At 45.6% G+C, this 27,144-nt stretch overlaps 1 protein-coding gene across 1 annotated transcript; it reads right to left on the bottom strand.

Annotated features, from left to right (window-relative positions):
• Positions 1 to 12,871: 12,871 nt before the first annotated feature.
• On the bottom strand, positions 12,872 to 17,914 carry FZD7 (frizzled class receptor 7). Its single transcript, XM_079924850.1, has one exon. The coding sequence runs from the start codon at positions 16,689 to 16,691 to the stop codon at positions 14,967 to 14,969; it is 1,725 nt and encodes a 574-aa protein (XP_079780976.1). The 5' UTR covers positions 16,692 to 17,914; the 3' UTR covers positions 12,872 to 14,966.
• Between the last annotated feature and the right edge of the window lie 9,230 nt (positions 17,915 to 27,144).

Here is a 27,144-nt window from a genome sequence, read left to right as displayed (position 1 = left end):
GTGGACCATGGATATTGGAGTCAGACAGGTTTAAACTCAAATACCGGCTAAACTTTGCCAGAAGATCCAGGACCAGTTACTTAACCTCTGTCAACCTCATCTTCCATATCTGTAAAATTGGAATAACACCGTTAACCTTGCAACTTAAGGATGAACTGAGGCATAACGTGCCACAGGTGTGCCCAGTAAACGGCGCTGTTAGGATTGTGTCTAGAGCTGGTCACCTGCGAGACCTTCAGGATCAAACCAGGCTTTGAAATCCCCACTTCCTCTTTCAGGCCCCCAGTCGCTACCTTCCTTCTTACCTAAAACTCTCATAAAGAAAACGTCAGTTTACTAGAGCTTAGAGCAGTGAGGGACTTCAAAACATGCCTCTGCTTTCAAGTAGGTTACGGATTATTTTTATTTTGCACTTTATTAAATTCCTATGGAATGTACTCATTTTTAGCAGGCCCCTGGCCACACTGTTTTTGGGCGTTTGGGAGCAGTGGGAGGAGAAAGATCTGGTGCTCTCCTCCCCCACTTCATTGCAGCTCCATTGGGCTGACTTAATGTTAGGATGTTAATGCTGTCTCCAAATCCTCACCGTTGTCTCCTGAAATCACAGCCTCTGGTGCCCTTAGTGCTTTGGACATGGGGAAGGTGAGATTTCAGAAATGCCCTCCATTACCTTGATGTCCCTGCTCAATGCTGAGCTCCTTGTCCAGGCCCTGGCACAGCTGCAGTGACTGCCACCTGGTGAGGCTGCCCGTGAAAACTGGTGTTTCCTTGGGAAGAGCTCAAGCCCCAGTGGCAGACTTAGGTTGCAGTGGTAAGTAGATTCCAAAGCTGCCCCTGGAATATGAACTTTTCCTGGAAACTTTCCATGCTGCCTCTTAGAGAACAGCAGATATCAAGGTATTCACACCAGGAGTCAATTAAAGAAACCCAAATTATTGCCATTCCTGGGGACTTCCCTGGTGGTGCAGTGGTTAGGAATCTGCCTGCCAATGCAGGGGACACAGGTTTGAGCCGTGGTCTGGGAGGATCCCACATGCCACGGAGCAACTAAGCCCGTGTGCCACAACTACTGAGCCTGCGCTCTAGAGCCCGCGAGACACAACTACTGAGACTATGTGCCACAACTACTGAAGCCCGTGTGTCTAGAGCCTGTGCTCTGCAACAAGAGAAGCCACTGCAGTGAGAAGCACTCACACCGCAATGAAGAGAAGCCCCCGCTCACCGCAACTAGAGAAAGCCCACACGCAGCAATGAAGACAAAGGCAGCCAAAAATAAATAAATTTACAAAATAGATAAATAAATTAATTAATTAAAAAAATTATTGCCATTCCAATAAACAATGATCTCTCTTCCTTTTCAGATAAACTTGTTAGGATGGCCTAAAAGCCAGGTCTAATTACATGATCAGATAGCTTAAATCTGATTAGTAGATTTTTGTCTGCTTTAATTAATCTTCTCCTGCAATCAGAGCTATTTTTAGTAAATGTTAAATATGTATTTGAACAACTTCAATGTATACCTCTTCTAAAACCTTCTCGGGTTACTTTTCATTCATCCTCTTTCCTTTTTGATGAGGCATGAATGTTCCTAGGCATGAATGTTTCCTATGCAGAGAGGAAATGAGGAGAACACCATGTCTTCATAATTTAGCCTGGGATATAAATACATGTGTCCTAGGTACAAACGCATATATCATAGGTTTTTTTGGGGGGGTCTTTTAAGTTTTGAGTTAAATATTTGATTCACTGGAGGGAAAGGAGAGGAAGTAAAATGGTGGGAATATTAGCAGTAGATCATAACTATGCCTTTCAAACTTGTCTGAAATAGGACTTCCCAAGGGCAATCATTCTTATCCATTATCCCTCTTCTGCTCCTGCAGCTCCCTCCCCTTCCCCACACACACATATAAGAAAATTTCCTCATCCCAAAGTGCATCTCTGTCTATCCAAGTTTGTGAGACCTACCATCCCAGTGGTTTAAATACTGATCTTATAGGAGTAGAATGTATGTCATTCACCTTTGTTTAGCACAGTGCCTGATACATGATAGGAAGTAGGGAAAGATGGAGGGAGGGAGGGAGGGAGGGAAGAAGGAAGGAAGGATGGAGAAAAGATGCTCATATTCTACATTGTTAGGATTCAATAATCTCTTTGAAAGATCATTCTTCTGATTGAAATGCATGACTGGTGAAATTTGGTAAAATGTATTTTGACCAAATGCAGAGCACTGGCTAATGTCATGTGTCAGGTACCCTTAGTATGTGGCATGAGGAGTGGGTAATTGTGGGTGAACACTTTTCCCTTTGTAGTGGGATTTCTAAAGGGTCTGAATTAAGATTCCATGTTATCTTCATGTTGATGAAAATTACTGCTGTTGTTTTAAGTTTCTCTTAGTTCACTGTGTCCTTGTCAATTCTGATGATGAAAAAAGCTCCCTTGAGTTTTTTTTAAACAAATTCCCATAGAACTTTTCCCATAGAAAAGTGATTGCTTTTCTTTTTCCTTTGTTTTTTGGAGTGTAAAAAAGTGTTAGTTTGAAACATTTGAGTTTAACCATAATTTACTAATTGTAGAAACTTATTATGTTTAATAAGTTCTAAAACTAATGATCCCTAAACCAATGGTCATCATGTTTTTCTCCTTTGTTCAAATTGTCCAAGAACAGCAGAAATAAAGGGGAAATTCTATGTAATCATTCCTCATAGGTGATTAAAAAAATCGCAATCACCAAATATGAAATAACATTTATTTTCCTATTGATATATTTGAATAATTTGCATTGAACTTAACACACACAGGAAAGAAAGCATTCCGTAAAGATTATTGCTTTAATATGTATGCACAAAGAGATTTAGGGCTAACTGTTAGTAAAGGATGGAGCCTTTAAGTGAACGTAGTCAAATGAGCTGTTCGCATTGCTCAAGGGGAGGTGATAAGGTCCACTTATCAGAGTCCCCAACACCAGCCATAGGAGACCTCCTACACTCTCTGCCTTAGAGAAAGAACCCAATTTGGCCAAACAGTAGATAAGAAAGTGGACTCACCACTGGCTGGGTCAATGCTGGCAAGGCTGAAGTTTGATAATGTCTAATAATATCTCATGTTTATATAGGAACTTTTCCCTGGGGCAAAGTGCTTTACCAGCATTATCTCATTAACCTGTCCTCTGACCCCAAAAGCATCCACATTTTACTGGGACTTGGTGTGAACAGAAGAGAGAAAGAATAAAATAATTAAATGGCAAAGCTGGATTTAGAATTCAGGTCTCTACATTTCCAGACTGGGTTGCTCTCCTGTAGCCTGTCTTCACTCTTCGATGAGCCACTGAAGCCCATTCAAATGATGGGGGCATTGTGATTTGGCAAGGCCTTTTAAAAAGGAGAAAAAACTCTGCTACCATTCTCTGTTTTCGGTGTGTCCAAAGAATCGGTGAAAAATCCTAAATATTCTACCTGTATTTTCCTTTTTTTTTTTTTTTTTTGCGGTACGCGGGCCTCTCACTGCTGTGGCCTCTCCCGTTGCGGAGCACAGGCTCCGGACGCGCAGGCTCAGCGACCATGGCTCACGGGCTCAGCTGCTCCGTGGCACGTGGGATCTTCCCGGACCGGGGCACGAACCCGTGTGCCCTGTATCGGCAGGCGGACTCTCAACCACTGCGCCACCAGGGAAGCCTTCTACCTATATTTTCTGATTCAGGGGTTTTTAATCTTGGTTCAGTGGGTTTTGGGAGGTAGGAGGAAATTGTCTGCAGTCTTGGTCATATATGCATATGACCATATATGCATTTTTCTGAGGACTGAGCCAGTAGTTTCCATCAGATTTTCAAAATGGTCTATGATTCCTTGAAAAGAACCTCTGAGTTCTTAGTTTTGTTCTCTAGCTGTAGTGAGGTATTGTAGCTAGTCTATAGCAAAACTAGTACTTAGAGTTCCAACTATACGTTCAGCTCTAATCTAGTTATGGGGTCATGGGGCAGGAGAAAATGATTTTGCTTGATAACCTCTAAATCATATTTCTAAGGGTGCTAATACTTTATTTGGCTCCAAATAATTTTCCACATATGATTCAATCATTCGTTCTTTTATTTAGTTATCCAACAGATATTCACTGAGTGTACTAATTTCCTGGGCTGCTGTAACAAATTACCACAAACTAGGTGGCTTAAGACAACAGACATTTATTCTCTCACAGTTCTGGAGGTTAGAAGTCTGAAATAAGATGTCAACAAGACCAGCTCTCCCTGAAGCCTCCAGGGGAGGAATCGTCCTTGCTTCTTCTAGCTTCTGGTGGTTGCCAGCAATTCTTGGCATTCCTTGCCTTGTAGACACATCACTCCAATTTCTGCTTTTGTTATCACATGACGTTCTCTCCGTGTGTCTCTCTTCCTCTTCTTTGAAGGACAATGGTCATATTGGATTAAGGATCCACCCTACTCCAGTATGACCTCATCTTAACTCAGTTAACTACATCTGCAATGACCCTATTTCCAAATAAGGTCACATTCTGATGTTCCAGAAAGGACATGAATTTTGGAGGGACACTATCCAACCGAGTACACTGAGCATCTCTATGTGTTGGATATCACACTGGGCACCAGAAACTAAATATAAGACAGATCGCTGCCTAGGTACTAATACTACTTAATGACCTTGTTTAACTTTTTTTTTTTTTTTTTTTTTTTTGACCAGTAGTGTCCTTTCTTCTTGGAATTCTTTTCGTTGTCCTGGGGTGATGTAGGAGTGTCCCAGGGTGATGATGGAGGTATTTAGGTCTCCACTTTGTTTTTCTTCTGTATCTACATTCCTGTCCATTTTTGTAGGGAGCAAGAGAGCTGGAGTGCATCCAATAAGGGGCATGATTCACTTTCAGCAGTCAAAATAGCTACAAATTCTCCCTTTCATCAAAACATGAATTTGTAATAGATAAGCAACAAGGATTTACTGCATAGCACAGGGAATTATATTCAATATCTTGTAATAATCCATAATAGAATATAACCTGAAAAAATATAACCGAATCACTTTGCTGTACACCTGAAACTAACACAATATTGTGAATCAACTATGCTTCAGTAATGAAAATAAAAAAGAATTCAAGTGAATCATGAGTATGTAGGGCAACTCTAAACAGATCAACATTACCAGAGTACTCTCTGCAGAGCATGAATGGTGGGAGATGAGGCTGGAGAGTTAGGCAGAGACCATGGAAGGCCTTGTATGCTGTGCTTAGGGTTTTCAACAAGGAAGAGACATAGTTATAGCTGCATTTACCATGTTTCCCTCTGGCATGGAGTGGGGATGACTTGGAAGAGGGACCACAATGAGGACAGGGAGCTCAATTAGGGGGACATTACAGTGATCTAAGCAAGAGATGGTGGTCGTGGGGAAACCTGGAATCCAAGTTGGTTGGCTGATTGTAGGGGTTAAGGGAGAGGACAGAGCCAAGGATAAATTGCAGTTGCTGGCAGAGTAAAATATTGACTTTGTCATGGCAGGCCACGATGCCTCTTAAACACCAAGAGCCTGCAGGTCTGCAGGGGAAGACAGTGGAGAAAGCCAGCCTCCAACAACCATAGGGGGAGCGTGATGTTCCTTGTAACCGCCTTCTCTCCCCTGAGGCAAGTCCCATAGAGAAGTTACAATAACTAGTTCTCTGGTAGAGAGATGCCTGCTTGCCTTTATTCTGCCAACAGTGCTCTCTTACCCAGGATGCCTCTGGTAGAGAAAGGGGACATCTCAGGCTGTGGAGTGGCAGAGCCTAGGTTGGCTTTGAGACATTCTTTTGTCCTTTGACCATCGTTGCACCATGCACACAACAAATGAGCTGAAGTTATTTCCCCAAACTGAATAACAGCAGTGGATTTTTTTTAATGCTTAGAGGGAGCCATTAACTCATTTTCCCAAACAACTCCCAAACTCCTTAGGGAACCTGTCATTATTTCTCAAATCCTCATCTTCATGGGGAGTTTGGAGATTGGACTCAGAGTGAACACTTGGGGACCACACGCAGTCGTCATGCAGACTTGGATGTTGATCTTCTGGAATCACTTTGCCCAAGGGGGGCTCTTACTGGGCTCCCCTGCAACCACTTTTATGTAACAACACAATGAGATGAGCTCAATCCAAATCCACTTTGGCTCCACCAGTCACCAGCTCCCCCACTGGTGGCCATGATCCTCCTGTGATACCCTGCCATGTGGGGTAAAATCATTAAGCATAGATAATGGAAAAACAGGGTCTAATACCCTGCTAACAAGTAACGCATGACTTGGAATAAATATATTTCACAATCCGAAGAAAAGCTAATCACAGTTTTAGAGTTATTTCAGAGAAACAGAGCCTATTCTATGGGTACCAACAATTCAGTAGTCAGGGTAGGAAAAAAAAGCAGAAAGAGGAATGCAGTACAGCATAGGAATCAAGGGGTCTTGGGCAAGTAACTTAACCTCTTGGTGACTCAGCTTTCCCTATCTTTAAATTGGGATAATAGTATCTATCTCAGAGAGTTGTTGAGAGAATCGAATGAGATAAGATGTGCTTAGTATACTCTGCATATGCACCTGGTGCATCAAAACCCTCAATTAATGTTACCATTCATCATAACTCTGGGGCACAGGGAATGACAGTAATGATCTCTCAACTATTTCAACTAATAGTTGTCAAAGGAATGATTGAATTGAGGTGTCAGTGGTTCAGAAGCAGGGCTGTGTTCAGAATTTTCTCTTGCTATCTTGCTCTCTCTCCTTCCTGGGTTTTCCCTTTGATTTTTTTTTAAACTCATTCCATCTTTGTGTTTCCTTTTTCTTGGTTCACAATAACAGGTAAGAAAGATCTCTAGGGTAAAAGAAGTGTCCCTGAGGAAAATGAGGCTTACTCCATTCTGCTTTTTCTTTAAGGCTGATCCTATGCAGAAGGCTAAACTTGGGTTAAGTTCTTTCATTTTTTAAATCGAATAGCCAGGATTAAGAGACACCATAATGTTTACCCTACACATGCAGTACCTGTCATGGAGGTGGAACCCATTGAGTATTTCTGTTTGTAAGCAGAGTCCAAACGGTATTCTGACTAGCAGAAAATTGTTTTATGATTTAAAAATAAGGAAAGGCAATCTAGGTAGATTCTGATTGGATAGTAGAGATCGAATTTAGATTTTTTCAGCCTCCACTTCAACTGATCAGACAGATTTGGGCAATGCTGAGAGACGAGCACAGTGCAGTTATAAGTGCATAATAGTGGTGTGTGTGCTGAAAGGGGACTTAGTTATCTGGAGTAAACATTTTGTATAACCTGTAGACCAAAAACCACTTGGTGAATGGAAGAATTGTATGTCACCTTCCTCTCATCAGAGATGAACTAACTGAATTTCCTTGCTGTTTCACTTAACTCTTACAGTGAAATAGATTCCCACCTTAAAAGAAATATGAATCCACTTTTGTAGAGGGAGTTCCCCTAAGTGAACCCCGAAGGGAGAACTTGAAAGCTTAATTTTTAGCCTTCCTTTTTGTCAGCTACTTGTGCTAGCAGTAAAATAAAACATCTTTAGGACTTGAGAGGATGATTTGGTTTGAACACTTGTTCTTATTTTCTGGGGCTCTTCTGACTTTATCAAGCCTTTTGGCTTTTTTTTAAGAAAGCTATGGGCTTCCCTGGTGGCGCCGTGGTTGAGAGTCCGCCTGCCAATGCAGGGGACACAGGTTCGTGCCCCGGTCCGGGAGGATCCCACATGCCGCGGAGCGGCTGGGCCCGTGAGCCATGGCCGCTGAGCCTGCGCGTCTGGAGCCTGTGCTCGGCAACGGGAGAGGCCACGGCAGTGAGAGGCCCGCGTAGGGCAAAAAAAAAAAAAAAAAAAAAAAGATAATGACAATATCAGCAAAGTACAAAGAGCCAGTCTTCACTGCCCTTGGTAAAGTGTTTGTGCAGTCATGCTCCCTTTCCCAAAGCTGGTCCGAATCACCCGTCACTCCCCTGTCCACCTTATGTCCCTCTCCTTCTGGCCACACCCCATCTTGAAGCTCAGATTCAGGGTCTTTGGGAATCCTGAGTGTATTCTTCATTATGGCCTGGCCCAGGATTACTCAAGACACTGAACAAGCTGCTTTTAGCCTCACTAGTTTCCCCATCTTCAGAATGTGATCAAGATACCAGTAACCACTTATTGTACTTTAGGACAGTGGCGAGAAAGATAGTTTGTAAACACCAGTGAAGGTATTTCTGGCCCACTCCCCACTTGAGAGGCTGGTGTGGGAAATAAGTGAGGTGAGAAGTATGTGCTTAGCTCTGGCGAAGACTCAGGATAACAATTTCCAGAAGTCAGTCTGCTAAACCCAGTGCCTGGCACAGCACCTGGCATGTCCTAGGTCCTCAAGAAATAATTTGTTGGCACTGAAGATAACTCATGATTTTTAGCTCAAGGGCTTATTCTGTACATCATCTGCTACAAAAAGCAACTCAGGGACCAGCTGCCATGCATCCCTCCTTCCAGCTAACCCAGATTTGGAAACTGGAACTAAATGCTACATGCCATTTGTTTTCCTTTGGAAATTAAAAAATATAACTGGTGCTAGGTTATGCCACACAAGTTTCATTGTTCGTTACTACATTTCCTATCCACCGTCCCACCATACTCTCCCCAAGATGCTTCTCCCTTTGAATGAATTGTCCTCCAGAATCTGCAAGGCCATGCTGAAGTTTGGGGATCACATTTTCTAAGGGTAGGTGGTATGAGGTGGTTGTCTTACCTAAATCAATTGAGCAGCTTGTTTTCATTTATGGACTCTGTGGCACTTTATCTCTTCACTTTTCCTCCCTTTGTTTCTGCCCCTAAATGCCCTTTCTTGCTTCTATTCTGATATGCCCATCTCTCGGAGACCACTTCTTGAACTCGAAGCTGAACTGATGTTAGGGAAATGCCACATAAACAGATTTGCAGGTGTGAAGCATTTTAAAGGAAGCTCAACAGCAAGAGGTGGCCTTGAGCTCCCCAAAAGGTCCTTCCAAAGTGAAGTAGACCCCCAGCCAAAGCACACTGGAATCCCTCATAGTAGTTTCAATATTCTTTTGTTAGTTTGAAGTCTTCTGAAAGAGGCTTTAAGGACAATGACCTAGAGAAGCATTTAAAATTTTGGCCGGTATAACTGTTCAGAACCAAAAACCTTTGTCCTATTATTTCAGCCACATAAAACGTTGATTTGGCTTTGAAATACCCAGCAATGAGAATTCCAGGATAAGGAGACTGCAGCCAACCTGGTTGTGATATGGACGTGGTCTTTGAGAGAAACCGAGAAGATCTGATGCAATAAACCCCTTTGGCATTGAGGAAGGCAGACTCCCAGTGGCAGAAAGCAATTGCTTATGAAGAGGAGTGAGGAGAAGATGGTAGCTAGTTGAAGAAACTAGACAGCCTCCCAAACTCATATTTTGGCTTCAGTGTACAGTAATACACTAATGATTTTACTTTTACTTTACTCTGAATTGCGCTTATAATGGCCGACGGAAAGTTCATTTTCCTTCACTGAGCACACAGTGGCTTGGTTTGCTGAGAGGTGGGACACACTGGCCTACAGGAGGAAAAAACAACCAGTCAGGGATTTCAAAATAGCCGCGGATGGTCCACAAATGGATGAGCCATATTTGTACTTCATACCAGCCGCTTGGAATCGCAGGATGCTGGAGGAGGGCCTTGGTCTCAGACGTCAACTTCACCAGTTGAGGAAAGCAAGGCCCATGGAGATGAAGGAATTGATCTAAGAGCATGAAAGTTATGGTGAATCACATAATCTGAGTTCTTGGGAAATGTATTCTTGCCGGATACCCACCCTCTGCAATTAGATAGGTTATTCCCACGACTGAACCTCCCAGTACTTTTAGAGAGAGGCTGTGTGGCATGTTACAGGGAGTGCGATGAGCTCAGAATCTGAGGACGGGAGATGATTCTTTCCTCTTCCTGTGTCACTTCAACTCACTAAGCCTCTCAGCTTCTTCAGGAATTATTCCATGTTACGTGATTGTTACAATAATTTTGAGGATAAAGTCAAATAGTGAATGTGAAAGCAGCCTTTAAAACAGTAAATGCCGCCAAATGTCAAGTAATATTATTCTAAATAGCATTTGGGCCTCTGTGATGACGCTTGTCAGGTTCTTCCTGGAAAGATAATTAGTTGCTTATTCCTCCATGGGGGATGCTGTCCTCCCTCACCGTGAACTATGCTGCAAGTTACTTTAGGTGGAATGTGTCTTTCTTGCTTTTATCTGTAATCCTGTAATCCCTTTAGTACCTGTCATACTACCTTTTCTGTAGTGGTTGCTTGATCAGTGCTTCTTGGACTAGATCACTTATAATAAACTATTGTCTTGACTCAACTTCCCTTTCTCCACCACTGTGGTACTGAGAAAATTCCAATTAGAACTTTTTTTTTTTCCAACCGGAGAGTAAGAGGCACAATGTGTATTTACCAAAGACCTGACATTTTAATGGTACCTTTTTAACTCGTTCACTTTTCTATGAAATGTGAGGAATACAGATTCAGAGGTAAGAAATATCGCTAATGGGAAAGTAAGAGTTGAAAAACCAAGTTTTATGAAATCACTTTAATGTTACTGACAGTGAAATAAGAGAAAAATAGAACAGATCTATGAAATATTTAAGTCCACGTTGGCGTGCTTCGGTCTCTACTAGAATTTCCTGGAGCCCTGTAGACTGTTATTCACCATCCACATATGCATATATAAAAATATACCATCTATAAATAGCCACCTGCCTTTTCAGTGAAATTAAAGATGGGAGAGTTAGAAGAGAATTTCTCAGTATAATTACAGGGCTCAAACCTACAGCTGTTACACTTCTATAGTTCTACCCAGAGAATTTCTGATATCACTATTTTCTATCAAGCACATTAAAAAAATCTACTTTTTCTTTAATGGTGAGATGTTGTCAACAGGACATTTATTTGTTTCTCACCAAGATTTCTCACAAACCTACTTTAAACGATTAGGTGTTGCAGAGGGTTATTGTATAGACTAATTTTGTTTTATAAACTGAAGAAAATGTTCACAAGTGTTTCTGCTCCTTAACTAGGGATTAACACCAAACTCCTGCCAATGTTTTTCCTAAACTCCACACATGCCCTTTCACAAGCACTCTCTCTCTCACCTATTTTCTGCAAAGATGCACCTCCTTAAGGATCCCCAAGCCTCTAAAATTCTTAGGTAAGAATCTATGACGTTAGGACGTACCACATTGTGAAAGGAATTAAACTGAACAGTTTTATCTTTGCTCGCAAAAAAGCAGCTAGTAATTTATTCATACACAGTCTTTGTTCCCTCGCTAAAGACAAGTGCTCTGCAATCTGAGCGCCCTGCAGGACGAGGCAGCACTGACAAGAGAGGAAGGGGACACATTTACAGGAGCAGTCACATAGCTCTCCCACAGAAGGGTCTAAGTGCCTTCAGCAGTTAATCTGTGAGCAAAAAACCTCATTGGGAGCCTTCCACCTACTCCAAAAGCAAACATTCTTAACAGGCAGTATTACTGTGGTGTTAAAAGAGGCATTCTTTAACCTAAAAGGTGTCATTTTATGAGCAAAAACGGGATAAACCTTAAGAGACTTGAAGTCGCTCTTTTTTTCCTTCCTCGATGCCAAAATCTTCACAGCTTAAGATGACCTCCCACCCATTGTGATGTTCAAAACCCAGGAGGATCTTAAAGCCGCTTTGCACACAGTGCAGCCGCAAGCCTTCCTCCTCTTGGTGAGGACTGTCACTGGTTTTCATTCCATGTGTTTGTAAAACACACCAGCCATGTGTGTGAGCCTATTAATTAAAACAAAAACAGAACTGTTTCTGTTGAGCTTTAGAAGTACAGAAACTTAGAGCCAAAGCAGGGAAGGAGAAACAGCAGCGTCCTGTCTGCTGCTGTGATGACTGCCAGAGAATGAGGGGACTCTATCATGAAAAGCCAGCAAATAGACACCTGAATTAAAGTGAAACAACAACAACAAAAAAAGCTAACGAGGCTTGTATTGGAAGTATTTAGAATGCCTTTATTATTTCCCTGAGGGACTGTTTAATATCAAAGTGCCTGGATAGCGAAGGCTTCTCGGTCTAATCTGATTCCAAAGTTAGCCTCTCTGACAAGAGGAAAGAATAGCTTCAGTGGCTTCTGAGGCCATCCTGGGGTCAGGCGTGGAGTCTATTCCTGCCGGAGCTGCTGAGTCACTGCCATCTTGGGGAATCACTTGACCTCTGGCTCAATTGACCTACAAGGTAGAGTGAAGCCTACAGCTGGGAAGGCTCCACGTGCAATGCCCCTGTTATGATCTCTGGAATCAACTACAGACTTTCCCAACCACCTGAACCCAAAGGATTTAAGTCCCTACACTTTAGATAAGGGACCTTAGCATACAAAAACACCAATCAGTGATTAAAAAAAAAAAAAAAAATCTCAGAATTCTTCCCAAGGAAAACATCTCCAGAAAAGTGGACCAAAAATATCTAGTCCTCTTTCAAATATGGACTGTATGCCTGAAGGGTAGTAAAAACATGGATCACACAGCACCCCTCTAAAAGAGATGCTTATTCGGTACCTTCAGTAATTTATCCAGAGCAGGATGTGAAAAAGCTTAGTGGTGTGTGTGGTAGGGTGGTGTGGAGAGAGGCCGGAAGCAACAACAACAGAAAAAAAAAAAAAGGACAGTGAAGGCATTCATCACACTCTGTGTTTTAAAAGGCAAGAAAAAAAGACCTTAATATATATAACATCTTCCTCTATGAGGGACACATACAGTGGCATACCTCCATACCATCTTTCCATAATACAACATTCTATTCTTTGGCTTACATAGGAACCATAAACTAAGTATACGTTCACTTTGTATTTAAAAAAAAATTTATTTGTGATCTGTACAAGTGATAAAGTGGGGCTTCCTTGTAGATTTTTAAAGGCAAAACAAAACAAAAATCCAAAGTAAAAATGTATAAATACAATATATATTTTCTTACAAAAATGGGAGATTTACAAAATATACATACTGCACTTGTCTCTATTTTACAAATTTCACATGCAAGAGATACAACACAAAAGATGCCAAAAACTGTGTAGTGGGAGTTTTAAAAATCTGACAAATCAGACAGTTTTGGAGGTTTAAGGAACACAAGGTCAATGTTAACTTTAATATAAAAAGCAGCTCCACTCAACCTAACATTACATATATAAAGCAACTTGTACTCCTGACAGTACCCTCTATGATTTAAAAACTATTTAAAACAGCATTTAAAGACTGTTTTGAGAAATAGGATAGTGTTGGCAGATTGGAGGGTGGTGTCAAAGGTGGAGTAAAGGTTAGCTCCCATGATTCTCTGCTCAGCTTTAGCCCATTACGCAAAAGAATTGGAGTTCTATTATAGAAAAAAAAGTACACGATTTAAGATTAATAAATTTAAGTCATCCAGCACATTTCAAAGAACTCCAGAATTACTTTGAAGTTTACCTTCTTTTAATGACTTTCCTTAAAAATGGGGCCCATGGTTTGAACTGTCCGCTTCACTCACTGTCATTTCTGCAGGTCACCTTCCCACCCGGCCACACAAAGACAGGGTCAGCATACACATGATATTTTATAAACGGATTTATGGAACAAAGGAAACAGGACAAAATGCTTTTTTACTTTTTAAAAAATTTAACGTTCCTTTATTATGAGGCTAAAGGCATTATGCTTCTCCTTTTATCTTGAAGGATTCAAATTGGAGTGAAAAAAATAGAAAAAAAACCCTAAATGCAGGTTTATGGGAAGAAGAAAAAATGAAGTGGGAGATTTCCCTGAACGTTTTAACAGAGCCTGTTAGATCATGTGTTCTGAATTAAATTTACTTAAAACAAACACAACAAAACCCCTTGCATTTCCTTTAGCCAACTCAGAACCTCTGACGGAAAGGGGTATGGAAGCACACTGCCCTTCACTTTTCCTTAAAAAGGAATGTTTATCGCAACCAAATTAACATTCAAAGGGAAACTTCAGATTTGCGCTGCTTTGCCTATAAAAGTTGCTGTCTTCTTCACAGTTGTTCCTTTCCACAGGGAGACACTTGTTTCCTCTTTTGTCTCTTACAACAAAGACAGGGGGGAAAATGCATTCCTGTTTTGAAAAGCAACAAGTCATCACTTCTTTTCAGGGTATTAAACCAAATAAAACACCCTTCTTTCTTCCTCCTGCCTTCCCCAGAAAAGAAAAAAAGTAGTAGAAATACCTACTACTCGCCGTCTTTCCCTTGCTGCAAAATGTTAGCTTCATTTCTTTTGCATCCTCACATTAGGATTCTAGGAGGCAGGCCTCCCAAGACTTCAAAATGCTTACTTTACAAGACTTGAAGGGAGCAGAGGAGGAAAGACAGGCGGGAGGAGGCAGGCGAGGAGAGACTGTAATGTCTGACCCTGGAAATTAACCCATCTGGGCTCCAGTATGGCCCCAGTGAAAAGAGATTACGGTTTGACCACCGCTTAACAAGGACTCTGCAGGGAGTCCTCCCTTTTCCCAACAAAGCAGCCGCCGCAGACAGAGCTGTGCCTTTCACCCGGGCCTCACAGGAGTGAGGACAGGCCACTTGTCTTGCAGCAGGGGAATCGCTCACAGTCCCAGTTCGGCCCCAGAGCCGAGAAGAACTCACAGCAACCTTCTGATCTCAATCTTTTCGATTGACCCAGGTCGGTCCGTACCGTACAGGATTAACATGATGATGACCGTCATCATCCTGCAAGTCTTTGCCAGAAGTCTTTTCATCCAAACCGTCTTTCCACTCAGGCCTCTTTTCCAAACCCACGTATATCTCTACCTATATCTTCTCACTTCTAGGTCACTTCTCACTGGAGCGTAAGGTGACAGAAACAAGCCCCCCCCTACCCCGCAGTTCTTCCCCTACCGCGCCTTTCCCCCTGCTAGGGGGTGGGAGAAGGAAGGGTGGGGGAGGGGCCGGGGCTCATACCGCAGTCTCCCCCTTGCTGCTGTGGCTGAGTCTGTGGTAGAAGCGGCGCCACGACTGCAGCGTCTTGCCGGACCAGATCCAGAAGCCAGTGGTGATGCCTACGATCATGGTCATCAGGTACTTGATCATGAAGACGGTGAAGTCGGGGCTCATGGGCGGGAAGTGGCCGGGCGGGCAGGGCACCGCGTAGCTCTTGCACGTCTGCAGGAGCCAGGTGCGCTCCCAGTGTTCGCGAAAGGCCTGCTCGTAGAAGTAGCAGGCCAGAACGATGGTGGCCGGCACGGTGTAGAGCACGCTGAAGACGCCGATGCGCACCATGAGCTTCTCCAGCTTCTCGGTCTTGGTGCCGTCGTGCTTCATGATGGTGCGGATGCGGAACAGCGACACGAAGCCGGCCAGCAGGAAGGACGTGCCGATGAAGAGGTAGACGAACAGGGGCGCCAGCACGAAGCCCCGCAGCGCGTCCACGCTGGACAGGCCCACGTAGCACACCCCGCTGAGCAGGTCCCCGTCCACCTGGCCCATGGCCAGGATGGTGATAGTCTTGACAGCGGGCACCGCCCACGCGGCCAGGTGGAAGTACTGCGAGTTGGCCTCGATGGCCTCGTGGCCCCACTTCATGCCGGCCGCCAGGAACCAGGTGAGCGACAGGATGACCCACCAGATGGAACTGGCCATGCCGAAGAAGTAGAGCACCATGAAGAGGATGGTGCAACCTTCCTTCTTGGTGCCCTGCGCCACCGTGCGGTAGCCGTCGTCTGAGAAGCGCTCCACGCACACCGCGCGGTCCTCCAACAGGAAGCCGGCCACGTGCGCCACGGCCACCATGAAATAGCAGCCCGATAGGAAGATGATAGGCCGCTCTGGGTAGCTGAAGCGCCGCATGTCCACTAGGTAGGTAAGCACGGTGAAGAGCGTCGAGGCGCAGCACAGCACTGACCACACGCCCACCCAGAGGCGGGCGAAGCGCCTCTCTTCTTCCTTAAAGTACATGAGGCCGTTGGCGCGGCCCGGCTCGCAAGGGGCGCCGCAGTCGCGCTCCCCCAGGAAACGGTAGCCGAGGTAGGGGGGTACCTTGAGCTGGCGTGGGCACGAGAAGGGGAAGGCTGAGCGGCCCCTGCCGTCAGCGGCCCCCGGAGGCAGCGCGGTGAAGGGCAGGTCGGGCATGTAGGGCGCGGTGGGATAGGCGGTGGGGCCGCCTCCCGCGCTGCCGGAGCCGTCCGAAGTGTTCTGGCCCACGCAGATCTCTCCGGCGCCGTGCACAGGGAAGTTCTCGCAACGCAGCCGCTCAGGCCACTGGAAGCCGAACTTGTTCATGAGCGCCTCACAGCCCTGGCGGGCACGCTCGCACAGAGAGCGGCACGGCGGGATGGCCTTATCGAGCACGGTACACACGGGTGCGTACATGGAGCACAGGAAGAAGCGCAGCTCGGGAGAACACTGCACCTTCACCAGCGGGTAGAACTGGTGCACCTCGAGGCCCGCATCCTCTTGGTTCGTGTGACCCAGCAGGTTGGGCAGGATGGTCTGGTTGTAGGCGATGTCCGTGCACAGCGGGATGGAGATGGGCTGGCAGAAGCCGTGATCCGGCACTGAGATGCCCTTCTCGCCGTGATACTGCTGCGCCCCGGCGCCCGCGGGCAGTGCGCCCAGCAGCGCAATCACCAGAGTACACAGGCCCAGAGGCGAGCGCGACGGTGCCGCGCAGGGGCCCAGCATCGCCGGCCGCGGGTGCAGCGGCGTTCTCAGCCCGAGAATCGCGACAAGGCAGCCGGGAAAGGCTGGGATCCGGGGAGGCGCCGCCGCGCCGGGCGCATGAGAGTCTTCGCGGCGCCGGGGCTGGGCCGTGGGCGGTGCGCAGCCGAGGGCGCTGCAGCTGGGGTGCTCGCGCTGCGGGGGCGCCGCCGCCACCTCCGCCCGGCACTCGCGCAGCAGCCGGGGGCCCAAACTCGTCTGCCTGGGCCGGGGGCGCCGGCGGGGGCCGCCTTCTCCGCTCGCCGCGACGTAACGGTGAGGCTTTTTCTGCGGCGAGGAGCAACAAGCGTCTCCGGTTACCCTTCAAAGTTTGCCCAAGTCTCTTGACTCACAGCGCACAGTAACGCGCGCGCCCCCCACAACAAGTCCGGCCCCCGAGCAGGCGAGAGCCGGGCGCCGCCGCTTGCTAGCCAAAGCCGCCGCCTCTACGGTGCTGCTCCGCCTCCTCGCCTCGAGGCTCCGCTCGCCGCCGCCTCCTCCTCCTTCGCCTCCTTCTCCACTCCCCGCTCCTTCTTCAGCCCCAAAATCTTGGCCCCAAGTTTTAGCCAAACGGCTGATTCTCGCTGAGTCCGATCGGCTTCTTGGAGCCAAGAGCTCAGCGAGTTCTTTCAAGAAATCCAGTCACACTGCGTCCAAAGCTGCGAGATCCCGGTGCCCTTGGCCTGGGCCTGGCCTCTCCAGCCCCGCGCAACCCTGGCTGGTGAGTCCCAGCGCCCGCAGCCACCGCCGCCCGCCGGGAGGGAGCGCAGAGTAACGCCTCGGAGCCGCTCAACTCGCCAGAAGAAGCGTCGGGCTTGCAGGGTTCCGGGCCGCCCCGCCCCCTCCCCTCCCCCCATTCACAAACCACTCCGGGGGCGGGCCCTCGAGCTCCAGGGAGGCCCAATGGCAGCCTTTGTTTTCTGTGTGGCCGCCTTTGGATTGGGTGGAAGTCGGAAGGGGCGGGCTAGGGAACCGGAGAGGCACTGTCCGCAGCGCTCTGGGCGGATTCCTGAGGGGAGGGGCAGGGGGCTGGGAGGGAAAAGTTAAGAAAAACTTTTACCCTGAATTCGCTCGCCTGGGGAGGGGGGGAGCGCACCAGAAAGGGAATTTGCTTGAAAGATTTGTTCCTCTTCCGGATACACTAAAATACACATTCCTAAACCGAAGGGCGCACACCGGGCAAGGCTTTTGCAAGGAGAAGCTGAGAATAGAGCAGCGCCTCAGCGGAGAGAGACGTAATCCGGAGCCACTTTAGCTCTCCCCGGGCTGAAAATGCTGGGTTTGGCTGGGCGCTTTTAGGTAGCGGGATCCTAAATGTGGGGTTCGGTATGGGGCAAGAAAGGGGTGCGCCTCGCGGATTGCTTTTCTCTCCCGGGACTCAGACCACGTGAGGCCACAATCCCCTCTCACCCCCTCTCCCCGCGGTAAAAAGGAGGAGGGGCCGCGTCCAGGGAGAAATCGGAGTCGGGCGGAGGGGGCCGGCTTAAGGCCCGAGTAAGTGCAGACCCCTCTGAGGGGAGAGAGCCGGGGAGCGGCGGGCGCGGGGGACCCAGGCCCCAGCCCGCCTTGACCGAGCGCACGGCCCAGAGTCTAGGGATCTGGTATAGCTTTAGAGAAGTCATTAGAAAACTAAGACAGTGTTGGGGAAAATTACGGTAAAAAAACCTGCGGCCGAGTGTCCAGGAACACTGTACGGTTTAAAGCGAGTATTTGATTGCCTTGTTTTCCCTAGTTCTGCGACGCGTGGCCCTTCGGGATCCCACCTTCGTCGCAGAAGCAATGATTTTGATCCATAGAATTTCCGTAGAAAAGTTTTCATGCGTATTAGAAACCAAGGGCATTTGCTAATTAAAGAGTTTTCAAAACACAAAGAGTAGTTATCCTTGTTCTCGGGTAGCGTTTTCTGATTGGCGAGCGTCCTTTTGTTCCCGGTCAAATCTTCGCCCGGCTGAAGGCAGTGGGCGCGGGCGCGCTCTCTCTGGTTACTCCCGGCGAGATCAGAAGTTACGGGGGCGGGGGCGGGGGCGGGGGGGTGTTTCTCCTCTCTGGCTGGACTGCGAGGAATATCATGAATTCCTATGCAGGAAAGTGACATGTTGAGAAAGGAAAAATCTGCTTCTCTGTCACACACACACGCACACGCACAGCAATTCTATGCCTTAAAAAGTGTTAACTCCTGGCTGAGCCCTCACTCCTGCCAGCTCAGTTTCAGGCGCTAGAGCCCTGAGGGATTTCTGATCAGGATGCATGTTTGCAGAAGTTGCTGCCTCTGCTGCCCCCAGTGAGCCTCTTCTCCAGCAAGAAAACACTGATCCTGAAATCGAAGACAGTTAATTGGGTTCCCTTCTATGGGAGACTTTGGCTTCCTCTGTTTTCCTTTCTTTTCTATTACTGGTTTACGGGGAATCTGTCCTTCCACTTCACAGTTCTTTGTCCTTCTCCACTCTTGTTAATGGGTCTGGAGGGCTGAATCATTTAGGCCAAGGTAGGGTGTCAGACTGCTCCCATTCTCCGTCCGGCCCGCAACAGGAGTCCTCATCTTTTTCTTCCAAAGCATCAGTTTTCCCTTCACACCCAGGACTTTTTTTTTTCTTTCCTTCTTTCTTTCTTTTGGAGTGTCTGCCTCAAGGTAATAGGAAGGATTAATAATATTTTCTTTTAAAATGTTTCATTGCCTCCTTGTATTTTTTAAGGGCTCCTCATTTTCTTTCTAAATTATTATTCTTATCACCTAACCCTGGGGAGCCTTGATATTGATTGCCTTGAAAGATGTTGTTTAAAGACGGTGCTGCTTCTTTGCTTTGTCATTTAAAGTGTGTGTGGTGGGGGGTTGGAAATCCTTTTTTTCTCTCTGCCAGCTCCAGGATGGTCTCCTTTTCTAAATCAAATGTTCGTGCTTATTCATCAGGCCACTGATCTAAGTCATCTTTGCTTATTGAGGGAGAAATTACAAGCACTGTCATCTAATAAAATGAAAACTGACAGGATAAAATACTATCTTAAATACCACTAAAACCAGTTTAGTTATGAGCTTCTTCTCCTCATATTATAGCCCCAGACAACTCCCTGCTGAGGTAATAGGAATCATTTTTGAAAAAGAGGGGAAAAAAAGAGAGCCCTTAAAAAATTCGAGGGACAGGGGCTTCCCTGGTGGCGCAGTGGTTAAGAATCCGCCTGCCAATGCAGGGGACACGGGTTCGAGCCCTTGTCCGGGAAGATCCCACATGCCGCGGAGCAACTAAGCCCGTGTGCCAGAACTACTGAGCCTGCGCTCTAGAGCCCGTGAGCCACAACTACTGAAGTCCACGCGCCTAGAGCCCGTGCTTCGCAGCAAGAGAAGCCACCGCAATGAGAAGCCCTGGCTCAGCAACGAAGAGTAGCCTCCGCTCTCTGCAACTAGAGAAAGCCCACATGCAGCAACAAAGACCCAACTCAGCCAAAAATAAATAAAATAAATCTTTAAAAAAAAATACGAGGGACAAATGATATATTTTTAAAACAATCTACATGTAAAGTGAAGAAAACCCAGCCCTATTTATCTAGATGAAATGTATCACAGATGGGAGTCCTCTTTCTCTGACCCAGGCAGACAAGTGCAAAAAACAGAGAAGCAAAGCCAATTTTGTGGAGAGTGTAGTGTTTTTTAGGATGATTTTTAAAAAACCACTCCAAAATTATTCTGAAAAATAAGAATTTGCTGTTTGTGAGAGGGGTGTGGTAGCTTTCTATGCCTTGCCTGATATAGAATGCTGATTTCAAGGAGCTAAGTAATAAAAGGGAGTAGTTCAGAAAAGTAAGCTCACAGTGTAGGGGCCTAAATAGTCTGTTTTAGGCTCTATGATAAATGTAGTAACATTGGTTCACATCTGTTCAGAATCAATTTAATTGTCTTTTCCAAGTAACAACTTCCACACCCAACTCCCAAAGCCATTAACTGGTATCTTCTTTGGAGAGCTAAGGGTGGAAAATTTTGTAACCGTCTGCTGCAAAACTTCCAATTGTCCCTGCCCTTTAAAACAACAAAGGCTTTTATTTCTTCACATCATAGTCGTATGGTTCCATAGAAAAGTGATGCTATTCATTGGCTTCAATTATTTAAATGTTACTTATCTTGGCCAAGTCCCAGGTTTATCTAGTTGAATTACATTCTGATGTCAGGCCAGATTTGAAAATGGCCACCTTCGTGGTGCCACAATCCCGTGGTTGTAGTGAAACTCCAGCTGCAAGAATTATTAATGCAAGACCCAAAAGGGCAGCTTTTAGCATATACTTTCCTTTCTGGCCTCTCTTTTACCAGACAGTTTGTGACTTTATAACATTGAGGACTTGGAATTTCCAATTGCAGGTTGCCATTAACTTCTTTTCATTTTAGTTTGGGGTGTTGGATCATTCAAAAAATGGGAACATTTTTATCCCTAAGTGTTATGAAAGTGAGAGATGTCTAGATTGAATGAGAGGAGTTAGAGGAGGGCCATGCTGATGTCCTGTTGGGTATGCTAGGCCCTCCCATGTAGAGGTGGCTTGTGTGGTAGAGCCAGTGATTGAGTCTACTTGACCATTTTCCTTGTTGGCTGAGGACTGTATTAGTTATCTGTAGCTGTATGACAGATTACCCCCAAACACAGCAGGTTCAAACAGCAAATATTTAATATCTCATAGTTTCTGTGTGTTAGCAATCTGGGTGTGCTTAGCTTGGTCTTCTAGCTTGGGGTCTCCCACAAGACAGCAATCAGGGTGTTGGTCAGGGCTGCAGTTACCTCAAGGCTCGATTGGAGGAGGATCCATTTCCAAGCTCATAACGTAGCTTTTGGCAGGCCACAGGTTCTTGCTAGCTGTTGGCCAGAGACATCTGTTCCTTGCTATGTGCAGCTCTCATGAGGCCACTTATAGCATGGCACCTTGCTCCCGAGAGATAGAAGTCATGGTCTTTTTGTAATCTAATTTGGAAGTGACATGCTGTCACTTTTGCCTTACTTTATTCCTTAGAAGCAAGAAACTAAGTCTACCCACAGTCAAGGGGCAGCAGAGTTACTCTAGAGTGTGAAAACCCATTGAAGGGTGAGCCCCTGTACAGGTGGTTCACCACAAGGGTTACTTATTCCTTCCCAAAGTGTTATGGAGATAAGGCCTCAGAGAGACACAACTCTTGGGTCTCTGCCCTTGCAGTGTCCAGAGAAAGGGTCACAAATAACAACCCATGTTGCTTGGTTATAATGCCAGTTGCATCTACTGGAGTCAGAACAAAACCCTAACTCTCTCTGGCCAACTGTCTTTTTCAAACACATGTCATTGGACTAGAGGGAGAAAGAATGTGGGAAAGTTGATTAACACCAGACCATCAGCAACCCAGGGGAAAAACCTCCAAGTGCAGAAGGGAGCCGTTCTTTGGAGTCAGATTTGTACTCAAAGGACCAAGCATTTGGACCAAGTCTTTGACTATTGGCTATTTGGGTTATGAGGTAAAAACATCATTGGTAATCACTACCCGTGGCTTTATGCCAGTCTGGACAATAATGATGTGTAGGAAGTGTGGCAGAGGTGTTAGCACAGACTGGTTTAGTTCTGCTTTTCATCACTGATTTCCTGTCCTGCCTCAGGCAAGTCACTTAACATCTCTAGCTCTCCAGGGTGTTGTGGGAATTAATGAGATAATATTTACAAAATGCCTCGTGATCTGTGGGCAAAATATCATGTGGGCAGAATCCTGGTTTGGTTATATGGATGCAAATCATAGAGATAAATAAAAGACCAAGTTAGGTACATATTTTATGGTGTTGGCTCTTTGCTGAGGTTATGATTTTTTACAGTGGTATGCTGGTAAATGTTTAATAACTAGGTCTCCAGGAAATAAGCCCTGACCTATACACTTGCCAATTTCCATGGTGTGAATACTGATACCATGGCCGATTTCCAGCTACATGATGTTACTGAACTTGGGGTTTGGAAAAGATGCACATAATCAGCTCTCACGAGCCCCTAAGGGCTGATTCTAGCACACCACTGGATTTATAAGGACTTACTCTTTTCAGATGATTTAGAGCATCCAAAACAGTTATATTTTTAATAGAATGACCACCATTTATAAGGTACCAGGTGCTTTAGGTACACGAATTCTAATTTTATAACAATCCTTCAAGGTTCCAGGTATAAGATCCTTTTTATAGTAGCAAAGCCAGGACTAAAACCTGATCTATATAACATTTTTCACTTCACATTGCACTGCTACTTGATGTCTTCATGGTAAATATCACTAATTTTGGTCCTTTTATATGTCGGATCAAAAGCCATTCTAAAATTTAGAGAAACCCCAGACTTTCTAGGCTTGGGCTATCAAGCCTAGATTGGTGATGACCCTCTGAATATTATATAGGTTTCAAACCCACTCGGTAATGACCACTATTTTTTTCTAATTTTCCAAGGAACAAGTTAATTCCCGTTACTGAAACTGCACCAGTGAGTTCTAGATTAGGAAATGTGGGCGCTCTGCTACAGCCACTAGGGCAGATGGGAAATTTGACAGGGTACCAGGCCCTCCCCACCTTGGCAGGCCAGGACAGTCAGCAGAGAGCTAGGAAAAGCTGCAGGAAGAAGACTCAAAGTAGTAATAAAATCCCCCAGAACCTTCTAGAAGAAAGAACATGGGTGCTAGAGCAGTGGATCTCAAACCTGATCGGTCATCAGCATCACCTAAGGAGTTTTTTCAGAAGTTTGGGCCCCACCTCAGACATGTTGAGTCAGAATCTCTGGCGTTGGACTTGGAGATTTAACTTTTAAAAGCTGACCGGGTGATTCTTTTGAATTAGTCAGGTTTGAGAACTGCTGACCCAGACTCATATTACAAAGCTGTATTGTGTCACTGATGCCTCATAGAAGGTCTCTGGTCTTGCATAAAGTCCTCACTCTACTTGATAAGGTTTTGAACTGAAGGATGGAATAATGAGAACCATCAAGGAGGATGAGGGGTGTGTGCGTGTGTGTATGTGTAAGAGAGGATAAGAGAGAGAAAGGGGGGGTGGTTGGATGAACGTCTGGTTGCAGGGTGTAATGTTAGGTCTGAGACTTTCATTTATGAAGCTCAGTGAGTTCACAGTGGCTATTCTAAAAGGTAACAGCTGCTACTCCTACAGTTCATTCACAGCATTTCCTCAGACTAATGTTGCCATCCTTGCCCCCTGTACTCTATGAACCCTAACCCCAGATGATTGAGCCAGGAATAGGCAAGCATCTGACCCAGCCATGAGGTTGTCTGGCATCAGACCTCTGTCCAACATGTGTGCCCACTGGATATACAGTGGCCACCCAATCAGATCCTTTCATTGGGGGAGTCTGAGTGTAAAATACATTGACAAGAAAAGCTGAGAAACATTCAATGAGAAAGGAACAAGCCGAAACCAGGAAGGAGTAGAAGCCTAGGGGAAGCAAGAGCCATGATGTAGTGAGGTGAGTGGGGAGAGCAATTAGATGGTGGTAACAGGAGTGCGGATGGAAAGACAGGATAGTAAAGACCTCTCACGGTGGAATACTATGGGAGAAGGGGAGGAAGGAAGAGAGGATGGATGGAAGGAAGGAAAGGAGGAAGGGAAAAAGGAAGGAAGGAAGGAAAGGAGGGAAGGAGGGAATAAAGGATGGATGGAAGAGGAGAAGGAACACCTGTTTTAAAAGAAGATGAGAAGACCACGTCACAAGAGCGTTTCCTAGCTCCTTCCCTTGGAATCCTACTATCCCCATTAATGAAGTCACCTGCCTGCCTGTCTGCTCTAGCAACTAGAGAGAACCTCACTAACCATAGTGCTGGGGTCTGCAAAAGGGTGAAAACACAGGTCTCTTCTGGCTTTCTCCTGGGGCATGGGCCCATGGCTGTGGAAGGCTGACCTCCGAGGCTCAGCACCAGCCCAGGAGAGGCAACCATTCAGGGTTGACTAACAAGGCTGACTTGCAGTCACCTTCCTCTTGCTCAATGGCCTGGATAAAGCATTTGAGAAGATACTTCCTAGGACTGCAGTTGACACTGAGTTGACTCAATTGAATGATTGCAAAAGTGTTGCAAGATAGGAATTATCTATAAAGACCCAAGAGAATTCTTTCTTCTGAGCTGTTATAAGAAAGAGAAATAAATGCTCTAAAGCATATATAAAGTCCTTAGCAAGGTGCAGAGGCTGCACATTGCCCCTCAATATATGTTTCCCCCTTCTTTCATGGTAGTGGAGCCCCCAGTCTTTAGCCAGACATATGACCACTTGGAATAAAGACTCCATATAAAAGCCTTCTATGTGTTCATCCGTTAAGTTCTGGCCAGTGGAGCATCAGCTGTGTTGTTGTATTCAACACAAAGGGGGTAGATGTGCTGCCCGCCTCCCCCCGATGGCTGGAAGTCTGGAGGCTGCTGTGAACCATGAGGTAACCTTGGAAAAAAGAAAGAGATAGGAGGAGCCTGGGTCCCTAGCACTGTGGTGCACCATACCAGCCTGTCATGGACTCCCTCTGGATTTCTCCAATATGAGATAAAAGTAAACTTATGACTTGTTTAAGCAACATTATTTTAGGTTTTCTTATGCCTCTCAGCCAAGCCTAATCCTAATTTGTCTCATGGGGCTTGGCACATAATAGGTACTCATCGAATGTCAGTTTTCTTCACCATCTTTCTTTGAAGGTGCTATAGCTCTTATGATATGACTTCTATTCTCTCTTCTATTTTAGTGCCTACCTTATCCTACCTATTCATCTCAAAGGTCCTTGAGAATAGGAACTGTGTCTTATTTTTCTCCTTTGCCTTTCACAAGTTTCCATTTGTTGAATCAAATTGAACAATTCAGATGGAGTTCAGTGAAAAAAATTTAAAAACCTAAAAGTTACAGAAATACAGAATGGTGAAAGACTAGCTAAGGACAAGATCTGGGAATCAGGATAGACCACAAGCTAAATGCGGGTTGACTGTGAAATGTTTTAAATTGAACATACATTGGGATACATGAACCAAATTAAGTGGCATGAAGGAACCAGTAGGAAGAGTGACTAACCCGAATAAATTAAAAAGTGATCTTCTGTGGTACATATATACAATGGGATATTACTCAGCCGTGAAAGGGAATGAAATGGTGTCATTTGCAGAGATGTGGATGGACCTAGAGACTGTCATGTGGAGTGAAGAAAGTCAGAAGGAGGAAAACAGGTGTTGTATGGTATCGTTTATATGTGGAATCTGGAAGGATGGTACGAACTTATTGGCAAAGCAGAGGTATAGTCACAGATGCAGAGAACAAGCTTATGGTTGCCAAGGTGGGGAGAGGGGGTGGGACGAATTGGGAGATTAGGATTGACATAGATACCCTACTGTGTATGAAGTGGATAACTAATGAGGACCTGCTTTTTAGCACAGGGAACCCTACTCAATGATCTGTGGTGACCTAAATGGGAAGGAAATCTGAAAAAGAGTGGATTGTGTATACGTACAGCTGATTCACTTTGCTGTGCAGCAGAAACTTAACACAACGTTGTAAAGCAACTATACTCCACTAAAAATTAATTTTAAAAAAAGGTGATCCTCAAAGGGGAGGTGGGGGTAGTGGTGGAGAAATTTAATAATAAAAAAATCTACTTAAGGACTTCTGGTGGCGCAGTGGTTTAGAATCCGCCTGCCAATGCAAGGGACATGGGTTCGAGCCCTGGTCCGGGAAGATCCCACATGCCGCAGAGCAACTAAGTCCGTGCGCCACAACTACTGAGCCTGTGCTCTAGAGCCTGCGAGCCACAACTAGCGCTCTAGAGCCTGTGAGCCACAACTACTGAGCCCACATGCCTAGAGCCTGTGCTCCTCTACGAGAAGCCACCGCAATGAGAAACCCGCTCGCCACAACGAAGAGTAGCCCCCGCTCGCTGCAACTAGAGAAAGCCCGTGCGCGCAGCAAAAAATAAATAAATAAAGTCACTTTTAAAAATCTACTTAAGAAAAGAAAAGAAAAAAAAACTAGTTCCTGGGTCCTACCCAAGAGAATCTCCTTAAAATCTTACCATGTGCATCGAACGTGCAGCCAGGATCCCAAACAGCTGATGAGAAGACGAGGTGAAAATATTTGGTTGTTTCACTTGGAAAAATATAGGAAGTCATTTAACTGTCTTCCCGAGTAAGGGAAACTTGTTTTAAGATGGATGTGGTGCATTTCTTTCTCCAGAGGATCAAACAGAGGAAAGGCTTCAGTTACAGCTAAGGAAATGAGAAGAATTCTCGGGGTCTTGATCCAGCCACTAACCCCTTGGCCTTGGGTGAATCGGTTAACCTCTGTGGGCCTGTTTCTTCATCAGTAAGGCCAGGAAGCTGGGCTTTGTGATCTGTGATTGGCTTATTTGGGGGTTCCTCCCCTGGGCCAGGACTTCCCACAGTAGGGGCTTTGTCGAATGTTCTGTGGGAGTTACCCCCAAAGCTGAGCCAGTCTCTTCCCAG

Source organism: Stenella coeruleoalba (assembly GCF_951394435.1).
Source record: "Stenella coeruleoalba genome assembly, chromosome: 6".
Classification (NCBI taxonomy): domain Eukaryota; kingdom Metazoa; phylum Chordata; class Mammalia; order Artiodactyla; family Delphinidae; genus Stenella; species Stenella coeruleoalba.
Note: the sequence above shows the minus strand (reverse complement) of the source record. Positions and strands in the feature narration are given on the sequence as shown.